Source organism: Piliocolobus tephrosceles, chromosome 11, assembly GCF_002776525.5.
Source record: "Piliocolobus tephrosceles isolate RC106 chromosome 11, ASM277652v3, whole genome shotgun sequence".
Lineage (NCBI taxonomy): Eukaryota > Metazoa > Chordata > Mammalia > Primates > Cercopithecidae > Piliocolobus > Piliocolobus tephrosceles.
Genome location: NC_045444.1, coordinates 75,762,294 through 75,775,800, shown reverse-complemented (window position 1 = coordinate 75,775,800; position 13,507 = coordinate 75,762,294). Strand labels below are relative to the sequence as shown.

Here is a 13,507-nt window from a genome sequence, read left to right as displayed (position 1 = left end):
AGATCTAATCCATTCAAGTGTAATGTACCAACTATGTACAAAACTATATAGAGTATCAATGGAAAAAATGTGGTCTCTGCCCCAAGAATTCAGATAGGTAAGTTGTATATAAAACAGCAATAGCAGGATCACAATTTAAGTCATATTTACAGGTCGTTTAAATAATGACTTATTTCTATGCATGGTTTGAGAAAAGCAAAATAAGACAGGAGTCACTTTCAAGTGATACTGGTAGGGAAGGCCTTACAGAAAATGATTAACATGGACTTGTAATTAGGAAGATATTTTAGGCAGATATAATTACAAAAGAAAAGTATGCAGGTAAACTTTTTTTGGGGGGTACCCTCTACATTTTTTTTTTTTTTTTTTGAGATGGAGTCTCACTCTGTCACCCAGGTCAGAGTGCAGTGGTGCGATCTCAGCTCACTGCAGCCTCTGCCTTCCAGGTTCAAGTGATTCACCTGCCTCAGCCTCCCAAGTAGCTGGGATTACAGGCATGCACCACCATGCCTGGCTAATTTTTACTATTATTATTATTACTATTTTTAGTAGAGATGGGCTAGGCTGATCTTGAACTCCTGACCTCAAGTGATCTACCTGCCTTGGCCTCCCAAAGTGCTGGGATTACAGGCATGAGCCACTGTGCTCAGCCTACATTTTGAAGTTTTAGAGATGGAATACAGAATTATAAAGTGTCTAGGCTAGAAGGTACTTCATAGATTAAAAAAAAAAATCAATTACCTTTTTTAAAGATAGGAATTATGGATGGTCCTCCATTCTTCTCCAGACTAAAAGGAAAACATTTTTGTCATTATTAAAATAAATGAAGACATAATGCACCCAGAAAAAATATATGAAGAAATATATGAAGACTTACAGTACCAGGTTTAATGCCTGATGGCCTAATTCATACATGTTCCTCCACTAACTCTGCATGTTACCTGTAAGTATTTTATATTCAGTCACTCATTTACTCACTTATTTACTCCAAACATTTGGAACATTAAATCTTCTTGAAGTGATCAGGGAAAGTGTTACAGAAGAAGAGACACTTCAGCTGGGTTTTGAAGAAGATAGGTCTGAGAAAGGGGTATATTTTTCTAATTCCCACAAAGTCATCACATGGGCTAACCATGGGAGTGACTGTGTAAAATACTACTTACATTATTTAATTCCTCAAACCAATGAAAATTATTCAGAATTATCAATTACAACAGTTATAATTTAGGTTCCCTGGCTTATCATAAAATTAGGTCACCCAATTTAGACTTTCAGCTTTTCAAAGAATTAAAGTGGCTCCAAAGGTATACTCATCATTCTCTGTACTTAAAATTGATGTAGAATCTATGTTTGTACATGGATCCTATTCGGATGCATTATTGGATCCTATTCTCTTCCATTTTCATAGAGTTAACGTATCTTGAGTAGTTCTATTTCCTATGTATGAATATCACTACTTGGAGAGAAGACTTGTAATTCAGCTACATTTACAGAAGAGGAAATACACCCATAGTAAAGAGATTCTCCTCTCCTCCCCTTTTTGGGGGGACTTAAGTTCGTGATGAAACCACAACATGAGTTGAAATCCTCTGAATAAATTCTTGGATTCACTGTAACTCTAATCACTAAGTCTAATTTAGCCCTGTTTCCACCCTGGGAATTTGGCCTAGCTTTGGATCTGGTCCAGAAGACCCATTTGATGCTAAGGTCGGGGTGGTGATCTTGTCTTAGAACTCTCAAATGTATCCCTAGTCTGCTGAAAAATGACTTCTTGAATCAGATGTTGTGGTAACCAGTCTCCCCAAAACTTTCTAAAATGTGAATAATCTTGCCCAGAGAGGATCTCCAAGATCTAGGTGTATTCTTATCTGCACCCACAACTCTGGTGCTGAGTTGGAATTAAAACAGGTTTTGGCAATGGTCATTTAGAATGAAGTTTATCCTCTGCTATACAGGAGATATGTTCATATCAAGAATAGTTCCTCTTGTTGGATCTTACTAAACCTCATTAAAGTCTCCTCTCAATGATTTCACTACTGCAACTTCTAACATAGGACCATACCTTAAGGAAGGAAGTCCCACCAGTGTTTGTTGCATTTGAAATTCCTTTAAAAATGCTGGGTTAATACTTGCATCTCTGCTGATATTATTTTTTATGCGAATGAACTGATTAGGTTTATTCCTGCATTCTTTTAATAGGATGCGGAAAGCATTTGCATTGTATGTTAAGTAGCCCAGAGCAGAGGAACAAGCTGCACGAACCTAAATGAAGAAACAATTCTTTCTTAACCAGTGGGCTTTGTTCTTAAAATATCTTAGTGTTCTAATTAGCTACTTCATAGGAAAGTCTCTGTAAGGGAGGGAACAAGTGTAAGCAAATATGTATGCAAACAAGTGGCAATGTATAGATGGAAGCTTAACTGCCATATTTTTACAGAGTTGTTCTCAATCTTCACTGCATTTTAGAACCACCTGGAGTGTTTCAAAAAAAAAAAGCCCACCAACTAAATCAGAATCCTTTCAGGGTAGAAATCTGGGCGTGTGTGTGTGTGTGTGTGTGTGTGTGTGTGTGTGTGTGTGTGTGTCAGGTAATTCTAATGTGCCACCAAAGAAAGAATCTTTGAGTTTGAACTAAGGCAGTGGAGTGCAACCCTGACAATGCATTGGCATCACTCATATATCTTTGACAATTATGCCTGGGTTCCATCCCTAGAAACTTTTACTTAATTATTTTGTTTACCGTTCTCAAAGGAGTAGGAGCAGACACTTTGGAGAATAGCTAAGTGGTACACATAGGAAAGCTGAACTCTTGGTAACAGAAGTCTTAGAGAAAGCAACTCATTTATTTATTTATTACTTAAAAAAATTTTTTTTTTAAACATTCAGATGTTACAAAAGCAACTCACTTTTCCACTGGCATAAACAAAGAAAGAAGCACAAGTATCAGGCCACAGGACTCTAGAAAAAATAGTTCTTTGAAGAAAATACCCTCTGTCTATGACCCATAGGTTAGTCATATGATTAATTAAAGTATGCTCCTGGCCAGTTGTAGGGAATATGATAGTAGCATAAAAAGTTTCATAGAATGAACATATTGGTCTTTATGTTGGCATCTGGTTGCTCTGTATGCTCACATGTCTTCTACATCTTGAACCCTGGACCTGTAGTTCAGCTGCTGGGAACTTGTTCGAAATGCAAATTCTAGGGCCCACCTCAAATGTGTTGGCTCAGAAACTCTAGGAATGGGGCCAAGCAATATAACAGGCCCTCCAGGTGATTCTGATATACCCTAAAGGTACAGTAAAACTGCTTTAGACCTTAGTGGAAGAGAGTAGGAGAACACTCAGAGGCAAGCCACTGCTGTGACCAGCACGGCCTCTTTTCACACACCCTTACTTCTAACCCTGCTCGACATATAAGGAAAACTATCCAATGGATTCCATTTTCATTAATAACTTAAATCAGAGTCACCAGTTTTCGTTAGATACCTAGCAAAGACTTTAATTATAAATTTATTTGTCATCAACGTACTTATAGATTGACTCTTAATTCCAGGATTAAGATGACCTATTTTGTAGGGTTTTGTTTTTGTTTTCTAAATCAGAAACTAATTTGAAAAGGTAGTTCTTTTTAAATCTTTAATTACAGTTGTTTTATACTGCTTTTGTGATTAAAATCCTAGTTTTAAGTCTTAGGGTTAAAGCAAATATATATTTTTATAGGAATTAAAATTGTGGATGGCAGATATGTATGACTAATTAGTATTAGAAAAGTCATGTAATTTTGAGTTAGTAACGAACTATATTACGTATATAACACAGTCATGTAATTTTGAGTTAGTAATAAGAACTATATAACAGTTAATCAGTGGAAAAATTAGTCCACAGAAAGAGAGGTAAAATATATTTTTAGCATATTTAATTTTAGAATTAGTTTTTGCTTGTTTTTACCTCTTCTGTTCCTGAATACAAATGATAGCAGAGCTGTTGGATTGTTCCTAATGTGGTAAATGCTTCTGGGATACCAGCTCTAGAATGAGCCAGGCTTGCTATTAAATTCCCTATAAGTTAAACAAGAAAAATGCTTGTTATTTAACTGATATAAACTTACAATACTTTCATTAATTGCACATAGCACTGAAAAAGGTTTGTGTCACAAGACATCTCTGTCAATGAAGCAGCACTGAGAAAAAGCATGCATATGTAAATATAGAATAAACTCCCCAAAATTACAGTTTGGTTTTCTGTCATAAATAGTATAAGTTAAATAGGTTTATGTAAGGGTGGAAAAATTTCAAAATTAGAGGTTTCCCTTCTCCCATATCTTCAGAATATATTTTGTTTTGAAGTTTGTAGGGTTTTAAAAATAACTATGAACATAATGATTTAATTATCATAAGAAAATTTAGGCCAGGCGTGGTGGCTCACACCTGTAATCTCAGCCCTTTGGGAGGCTGAGGTGGCAGATCACGTGAGTTCGGGAGTTCGAGACCAGCCTGACCAACATGGAGAAACCCCATCTCTACTAAAAATACAAAAATTAGCCGGGTGTGGTGGTACACGCCTATAATCCCAGCTACTCGGGAGGCTGAGGCAGGAGAATCACTTGTACCTGGGAGGCAGAGGTTGCGGTGAGCAGAGATCATGCCATTGTACTCCAGCCTAGGCAACAAGAGTGAAACTCTGTCTCAAAAAAAAAAAAAAAAAAAAATTAATATGTCCTTTTTGCAGTTGAAATGGCTTTGAGTTAAGCCTTATTAATACTTTAAAATCAAGCAATGTATTGCATATTGAGGTTTGAAATCACTGAAGTTTTTACCATAAAAAAGAAATGTTTTCAGATTTAAAATAATAAAGTGTCCCAATAATTAAATGTGCAGCTAGCAACTGAATATTTTATTTATATTTGTTTGAAGATAATGTATTTTCATATTTGTGTGTGAAGTATGTGGATACTTGATTGAGATATGACGTGAGTTTTTGTTCTCCTTATATTTTTGTCTGGCCTCTATTATAAGCCAAGAAATTCCTTGTGTTTATTGCCTCAGAATGGGGAAAATTGGGTTGTATCTTCTAAAGCAAAAATTGTCTAAAGGTAAGCTCTATTTAAAGTTAAAAAGACCCTTTAAAGATGGGAAGTTAGAAATGGAAACACACCAAGGGAGCAGCTAAGAAAGAGAACTAAGGTTTATAGTTCTCAAAGGAGTAGGAGGAACTCTGAGTAGAGAATAGCTAAGTGGTATACATAGGAAAACTGAATTCTTGGTAACAGAAATCACAGTTTCCTAAAAACTTCTGTGCCTTTGGAGCCTCTTCTGGGAACCATGTCAACTTGACACCAAGCACATCAGCTATTTTACAGTATACCTGAAGACTGAATATCAGGCTTTGCCTGAGATACCCTGCACATGCATATGACTGGTTGTGGAGTGCAGAGAAAGTCCATTAATTTCTGAGATTCATTTCTCCTCATCCTGGAGAAATTAATTTAATATTTGAAAGCTAATGTAATATGGCATTTATTTCCTATAAGAGTTTGTGGAGGCCAGGTGCGGTGGCTCATCCCTGTAATCCCAGCACTTTGGGAGGCCGAGGCGGGAGGATCATGAGGTCAAGAGATCGAGACCATGAAACCCATCTCTACTACAAATACAAAAATTAGCTGGCCTTGGTGGTGCACACCTGTAGTCCCAGCTACTCGGGAGGCTGAGGCAGGAGAATCACTTGAATCTGGAAGGCGGAAGTTACAATGAGCCAAGATTGCACCACTGCACTCCAGCCTGGCAACAGAGCGAGACTCCGTCTCAAAAAAACAAAACATTGTGGAGTGTAAACCCACTGCAGTTGTTTTTCAGAGTCACAGAATTACTATAACATTGAATTCATAATGTTATTTAGATTAAAACATATTTAATAACTTCTTTAAACTTTTTTTCTAGCTAGTTTCCATCAGAAAGTTTTCATTGCTTCATTTTTCCTTCCTTGCCATGCAAATAAACTTCATAAAAATAGAATTCTATGGCATCAAGTGAAGTTTCCTTTAGTGATCCATTTTAATTAAAAAACAAATACTTATTTGTTTATATTGGTAGTAGTCGCTGCATATTACTCATTCTGATCCTGCCTTATGTTACTTTAAGAGTGGTATAACAAGTCAATTAAATATTACTGATCACCTATTTGTGACTTGTTGGGTTAGGTCTGCCGTAGACGCAGTTACACAATAGCATTAAATGTGTTGAGAACGCTATGGGACCATCTTGCTTTGCTTTATTGCACAGCGATGTAAAGAACTTCTCAGTATTAGCAAAATGTGCACAACTGGACAAAAGGAAACCAGACAGAGGTACATCTGTGTAAATCTGCCACCACTATTATAAATCAGTTTTTTGATTTTGTTGTTGGTAGTTCATAGTTGAATTCACACTTATATCCTGGAAAAAAAGTTAAAGGTTTGAAAAAGTAATTAGGAAAGCAAAAAGTCTGTGCTCAGAGTTACTCAGCTTCTATTTGGGGTACAGAGTAGACATCCATTGTTTCATGTAGACTTGCTGTGGAGTTCCATGTAGATAAACATAAGTTCATTCTTTAAACTTGTGGCAGAGTATCAGGTGTATTATTTTATTATTATTCAGAGTACCATAAACTGTTTTCAGAAATAGTTTTATGTGGCTAAAATTAACTTCTAGTCATTTCTTACCTGTCAAGACAATAGTAGAAGTCTGAACTGAATACAGACTATCAACTAAAATAGTAACACCTCTTGCAGACAAAGTAATATGGTCCACATCTCTAATGACTTTAGCCAATACAACAATCTGAAAACAGAAAAGAAGCAGAGAATCTGTAAACATTTTCTACTCAGCTTCTCTAATTACACGTTTGTAATTTTTTATTTTTTTAATTCTTTTGATACTTCTTAGAAGGGTAAAGGGAGTGTTTAGAGGATTCAATAGAAGCAGCATGTGGTGGTGGGGACAGTTAAGAGTATTTGTCCCTGTCTGGTCATAGCAGTGATCACAGGGGGTACTATTATTCTTCCTACAATGTTTGCAACTTTTGCACTCTTTCAATATGGGTTCATAGAAAACACTTCTCTTAAAGGGCACAGGATAGAAAATGAAGAGAGAGAATAAAACTTCACAGATACATACAGTTGTTACTAGGTTGAAGGATCAGTGTGATCAACTAAAGATTTGCAGTTAGAAAACCTGTCTTGGATGCTAACATGTTTTTCTGCCTGTTTCCTTTTAATATGGGGGTGATGAAAATAGTACTATCTGATTGTCAACCTTACAGGCTTGTTATAAACATCAGATGAGGTATAAAGGCATCAGTAAGTGTCTTGTAACTTGTAAAATTCTATATTAATGAAGAAATCCTCAAGATAATAGAGTTTTTGTGAGGTAGAAGGGGCTTATGTGCAAAATACTAAATTTTTACAAATAAGTAAACATTTTTCTGGGTCTCCAAATCATTGTAATTTTCAAGTTTTCACAAAATGACATATTTATTAATTTGAGGTGTTAATTAATCTCAATTTTATACCTGAAATGCTGCCATTGCCTTCTCAGTTTCAACTGTTGATTCAAGAAAAGGTTCAAAAATAGATATGGTCATTATTCCACTTTCCAATATTAAGTATTGTTGAAAGCGATTATTGAAGGCAAAAAGTGTTAATGCATAGCCTGCTCTTAAGCAAATATCCTAAAAATAGGAGAAACATGCATTATAATGAATTTCATTTATCATGTTACTCAACATAATAGACTTTGAATTCTTGCTTATTAAAATATATTGCATTCTTATCACTGGGAGTAAAATATGACATTAGTAGGGAAAAGAGATAACAGAGTTACTCCAGAATGTTGTAACTTTCAACATTTCAAAGTAGAGTTGATAAATCAAAACTTCCCTTGTAGAGCATGTTATCTATTGCATTCCATACATTGTTGGGTATTCCATATCATCTCTTAAATTCATTCGTAAAATTCCATTGTACTATATTTTAAGGAAGAATAGGAGAAAAATAATGTATTCTGAAGAATCACATTTTAACATTCTGAGGCTAGGCAAATAGCAAAACCTAGTTTCTTCTGTAGAATTAGTCTGCTTGCTAGAGATATATAAGTATGGTAGACCTTCCAGAAAGATTCAAAAGATAAAATCTTATTACTAAATCTTATTTTTAATATTAAAATAATTTAATATATTGTATTATTATGTTATTTGAACAATATAGGACACACAGAAAGAACTCATTAATCTTAGTGAATTTTCTTTTCTTTTTTTTTTTTTTTTTTTTTTTTGAGACAAAGTCTCCCTCTGTCACCCAGGCTAGAGTGCAGTGGCGTGATCTTGGCTCACTGCAATTTCCACCTCCCAGGCTCAAGCAGTGCTCCCACTTCAGCCTTCCAGATAGCTAAGACCAAAGGTGTATGCCACCACACCTGGCTAATTTTCTGTATTTTTTTTAGAGAGACAGGGTTTTGCTGTGTTGCCCAGTCTGGTATTGAACTCCTGAGCTCAAGGTGTCTGCTCGCCTTGGCCTCCCAAAGTGCTGGGATTACAGACATGAACCACCACACCCAGCCCTGAATTTTCTTCTGCCATTATTAATCATAATATTAAAATGCTGCATGTACACACTGAAATATTTATAGATAAAATTATATGATGCTTGAAATTTGCATCAAAAATAATTTAGTAGAAGTGAGTGGATGTATAGATGAAATAAGACTGGCCATGAGATGATGACTGCTGAAGCTAGGTGGGAACATTTAGGTTCATTATGCTACCCGGTCATTTTATACATATTTGAAATTTTCCATAATAAAAATCACATACACAAAAAACCCAGTCACCTAGCAATAGGCAAAAAGAAAAGTATTAGGTACAGTCAAAGGCTGGAGAAACTAGGTCTCAGTCATAGTCAAAGGGTGGATTAACAGACAGCAGAATAGAACCTAGATCCAAGTAGGAAAGAGTGGCAATGGGAAATGAACCAAAGGGGCATGCTTTGTGTATCAAGGTCAGATAGAGTGAAGTGAAATATGCTAAGACTTGACCAATTTCCATTTCTTTTCCATGTAGGGTTCACTCCTGCAGTATCACTGTGGAAGTCTACAGTAAATAGTTTAGATTAAAAGTGGCTATTAATGTTTCAAAACGAATCCCATAGTTGCCAGCTAGTATAAGATACAGGACAAGAACCAAGTTGACTATTCCCAGTTCAGAGGGCTAAAAATTAATCCTTGAGGAAAGACATATTTTTCCATACTTTTTTCCCCCAATGTCAACTGTCTTAAACTCTTTACATCATATACATTTTCATTTACCTATCTACCAGGGTGGTTATACCCACTGGTTACTTATTTTCACTTTATACCCACTGATTTATGAATGGGAAAAGAGTACCTATTAATTATGCTCACTAACATCTCTTCAAAAGTATATTCATAATTAATTAACCCGCATATTTGAGTTAGTTAAAAAGATAGAATAATAGTAACTACATTAATGTGACTAATTTTATGTGGCTTGTGAAAATCAATCTCAATGGTCCATTTCATATATTATTCTAGTTTGGTAGCATGAAAATAGTTAAATTCTAATTTTAAAACAACACATAACCTATTGCATCTCCAGGTAGACAATATCAGTGTGGCTAGGAGTTACAAGACCCTGGGTTCCTGACTTAATTTTTATTACATTCCTGTCATTATCCATAAGATAGCTATTCATTTAGTGACATATTTAGTTGCTGAACATCCCTCCCTCCCCTTTAACTTCTACAACACGTCTGTGTAATCTGAAGTCTCCCCCTATAGGTTTAACGAAGGACCACAGTTGTTTAGTACTCTAAAGCCCTAAGAGCAGTAATTGCCTCAGCAGGGTAGGTAGTTTGAGGCAAAATATAGTACAAGAAACCCTAGAGACTTTTAACTTGCCTTATGATGATTGTTAGAATTAAAAACTTTAGCCAAGTCCAGATAAATCCTTTGGTTTATACTTAAACCTTCTAGTTCTCTAAGATTCCCTACCATTTGTAGAACTGATGCACAATAACGTATCTATTATAAGCCAAATGCAGGGTCCAGACAGTGAAGCAAGTGGTAACAAACTGGGAGGGAAGGCAGAACACTTGAGAGTGGAATGTGTAATAAAAGGGAGAAGAAGGGTACACACGGAGTAAGGTAATGGGAGTAAAATCTAGAAGGAACAGAGCAGAGGGGCAAAAGGTGACTTAGAGAGTCAGTCATTCATTTAGTGTCCTCACCCTATTAGTTTCCATATATATATATTCTTTTTTTTGAGACGGAGTCTAGCTCTGTTGCCCAGGCTGGAGTGCAATGGTGCAATCTTGGCTCACTGCAACCTCCACATCCCGGGTTCAAGTGATTCTCCTGCCTCAGCCTCCCAAGTAGCTGGGACTACAGGCATGTGCCACCACGCCGGGCTAATTTTTGTCTCTTTAGTAGAGATGGGATTTCACCACATTGGCAAGGCTGGTTTCGAACTCCTGATATCAAGTGATCGGCCCACCTCGATCTCCCAAAGTATTTCCCATATTTTTATAGCAGCACTTCTCTTTTTGTGTACCACAACAGAGTAAAATTTTATAATAAAAAAAAAAAAGACTTCATTCCCACCTACCTCCTGACCCTCCTTGATCCCTCTAAAATCTTACGGAACTGAGAGAAACATCGTTGGCAATTTTCTTCCTGGTTTTGAAATGCCCTGTAGAAAATAGCTCTCATTTCATTAGGGTAGTGCTATTGAAAGTGTGGCCCGTGGACCACTGACAGTCCACAAAATCATTAACAGTGGGATAACAAAACTGAGAATAAACATTGAAAAGAAACAAATCTTCTTTATAGTTGACTACCAACTAATAAATGCAGAAGGAAGAAGGGAATTTTTTAAATTGCCCTTAGGCAAATGTTACATTTATTATTGTTGCATCAATGGATGCTAAGATTGGTGAGCAAAAGTATGATGCAAAACAAAATATTTGCATAATCTCAAAGTGTCTCACCTTAAGATACTTATTAACTACAAAAGGAAAAACAGTGAGTGAAGAAATATGGCAGACCCCATTTTAACCAAGTAATCAAAGTTAACATTACCCGTAAGATACATCAACATTATATACCTCATGGTATGATGTACTAGGAAGGTGAGTAAAGAAGACCACATCACTTCTGTGAAATTCTTGCCAAAAGGTGTAACTTCAATTTAATTAGGGGAAAACATCACGGTCAAATTGAGGGATATTCTATAAAATAACTGGCCTGGATTCATCAAAAATGTCAAAATCATGAAAAACAAAGAAGGGCTGAGCTTCACAAACTGGAGGCTAAAGAGACAAGACATTTAGATGCAATGTGAGACCCTGGATTAGATTCTGAAACAAAAAATAGACACTGAAAAAAATAAAAATAATTTTTTTAATTAAAAAAATATAAAAACAAAACCAAAAAAAGGACATTGCCAAGAAAACTGGCAACATTTAAATAAAGTCTGCAAATTAGTTAATAGTATTGTATCAATGTTAATGTTCTAGTTGACATCTGGGAAAACTAAATGAAGGATATACCAGAATACTGGTTTTACAAATTTTTGGAAAGTCTAAGATTATTTCAAAATTTTTTAAGTTAAAAAAATTATCCTTCCATAATAGATTGCTGGGAAAAAGCTATTTCTTCATCACAAATAGTTTGAGAAGCACCACTTTAGCATATTGGATAAGTGAATGACTGAGGGCTGAAAGGGCATAAAATTATTTTAAGGATTTGATTTGAGACATAAGAGATTTGTTTTTTGACTCATCACCAAACATTAAAATTACTGCCTTTCAACGATGAAATGGGACGACTCAGAAAGATATGGAGCTGTATTATTACATCATTACAAACTAATGACCTACAAAGAGATCTTTTTACATGTCTTTTCTTAAATAATACATTGAATATTGCCATGAAGAAGACTTGATGATAATTTGAGGATGTGGTATAAAAACATTTTTTTTCAAAATGAGCCTCAATATTTTGTAAAGGTATTACCTTTTCTGTTGAGTGAAGAAGATAAAGGACATCAGCATACTCAAATCCTTCATTTTCATGTAAGTCTTTCTGTAACACATCATTCCCTAGGACAATGCATGCCAAGGAAAACGCCACTTCAACCTAAACATGTGGTTTTCAAAAATTACTTTTCAATTATGCTTTATGAAATTACACATTTCATTGTGCAGGCATTTATATAGAATACATTGTGGAAAGACACTATAAAATCTGCTAAAATATAATCCATTGATTCCAGTTCTTACTAGTGAAAGAACTGCACTTACAACTCCCTCATAATTTTTAATAGCTGAGAAAATATCCTTTCTGTGTTCAGGGACCAACCACAGAGCTCCATTTGAGGGCACTGGAGAAGGGAACAAGGGCCAGCAGAGCATGTAAGGAGGTATTATCCTAAGTGCATAGTTGTATCCCTTCCATATTAAAAAAAATGTTCTTTTAATTTTTTGACATGGCTTAAAAAGCTATTTTGAACTGCTTGTTAACTACTGACCATTGAGTTGTAAGGCTTTAATGCAGTACCTTTTTTGTTTTTTTGTTTTTTTTTTTTTTGATTTTTAGATGAAGTCTTTCTCTGTCGCCCAGGCTGCAGTACAATGGCATGATCTCAGTTCACTGCAACTTCCACCTCCTGGGTTCAAGCAATTCTCCTGCCCCAGCCTCCCGAGTAGCTGGGATTACAGGCACGCACCACCATACCCAGCTAATCTTTTGTATCTTTAGTAGAGATAGGGCTTTACCATGTTGGCCAAGCTGGTCTCAAACTCCTGACTTCATGATCCACCCACCTCATGGCCTCCTAAAGTGCTGGGATTACAGGTGTGAGCCAAAGCACCCAGCCTGCAGCACTTATTAATTTAAACAAAGCTTTGGGGAGTAGTACTAAGGAATAGTACTACTATTTTTTCCTCCTCTAGTTCTGGAACCATTTAATGTACATTCTGAAGCCCATTAGGAAGATGAACCTTGCATATTATTGGGACTCAGTAGATAAGTTTTTAAAGTGCTATACTGTGCATTTCTATGAAAAACATCATGAATTTGAAAAGTATGATTATTGAATTATTGTGAAATGTTTTGTTCATTATAGAATCTTTTGAGAAAAAGTATTGAAATGTGTTTATGTTCTATTTAAACAAGTTTCAAAACTCATTGAAAATATGTACTGAAATATAGATGGATACATTTTTTATGATAACACACACATTTGTTAAAAGAATGCACCAGATGTGGTGGTTCATGCCTGTAATCCCATCACTTTGGAGGCCAAGGTGGAGGATCTCTTGAGCCCGGGAATTCGAGAACAGCCTGGGCAAAATGGTGAAACTTCGTCTCCAACAAAAATATAAAAAATTAACCAGGCATGGTGGTGTACTCCTTTAGTCACAGCTACTCAGGAGGCTGAGGTGGGAGGATCACTGC

General features: G+C 35.8%; 1 protein-coding gene across 1 annotated transcript in view; it reads right to left on the bottom strand.

Annotated features, from left to right (window-relative positions):
* The window catches only part of ANKAR (ankyrin and armadillo repeat containing), a 72,876-nt gene that overhangs the window by 1,780 nt on the left and 57,589 nt on the right, over positions 1-13,507 (bottom strand). Inside the window, exons 17-22 of the mRNA XM_023212435.2 lie at positions 12,065-12,187; positions 7,548-7,706; positions 6,700-6,817; positions 3,951-4,060; positions 2,063-2,262; positions 742-788 (exon numbers count right to left, since the gene is read on the bottom strand). Of these exons, the coding sequence (XP_023068203.1) occupies positions 742-788; positions 2,063-2,262; positions 3,951-4,060; positions 6,700-6,817; positions 7,548-7,706; positions 12,065-12,187 (757 nt within the window). The remainder of the gene's footprint in view (positions 1-741; positions 789-2,062; positions 2,263-3,950; positions 4,061-6,699; positions 6,818-7,547; positions 7,707-12,064; positions 12,188-13,507) is intronic.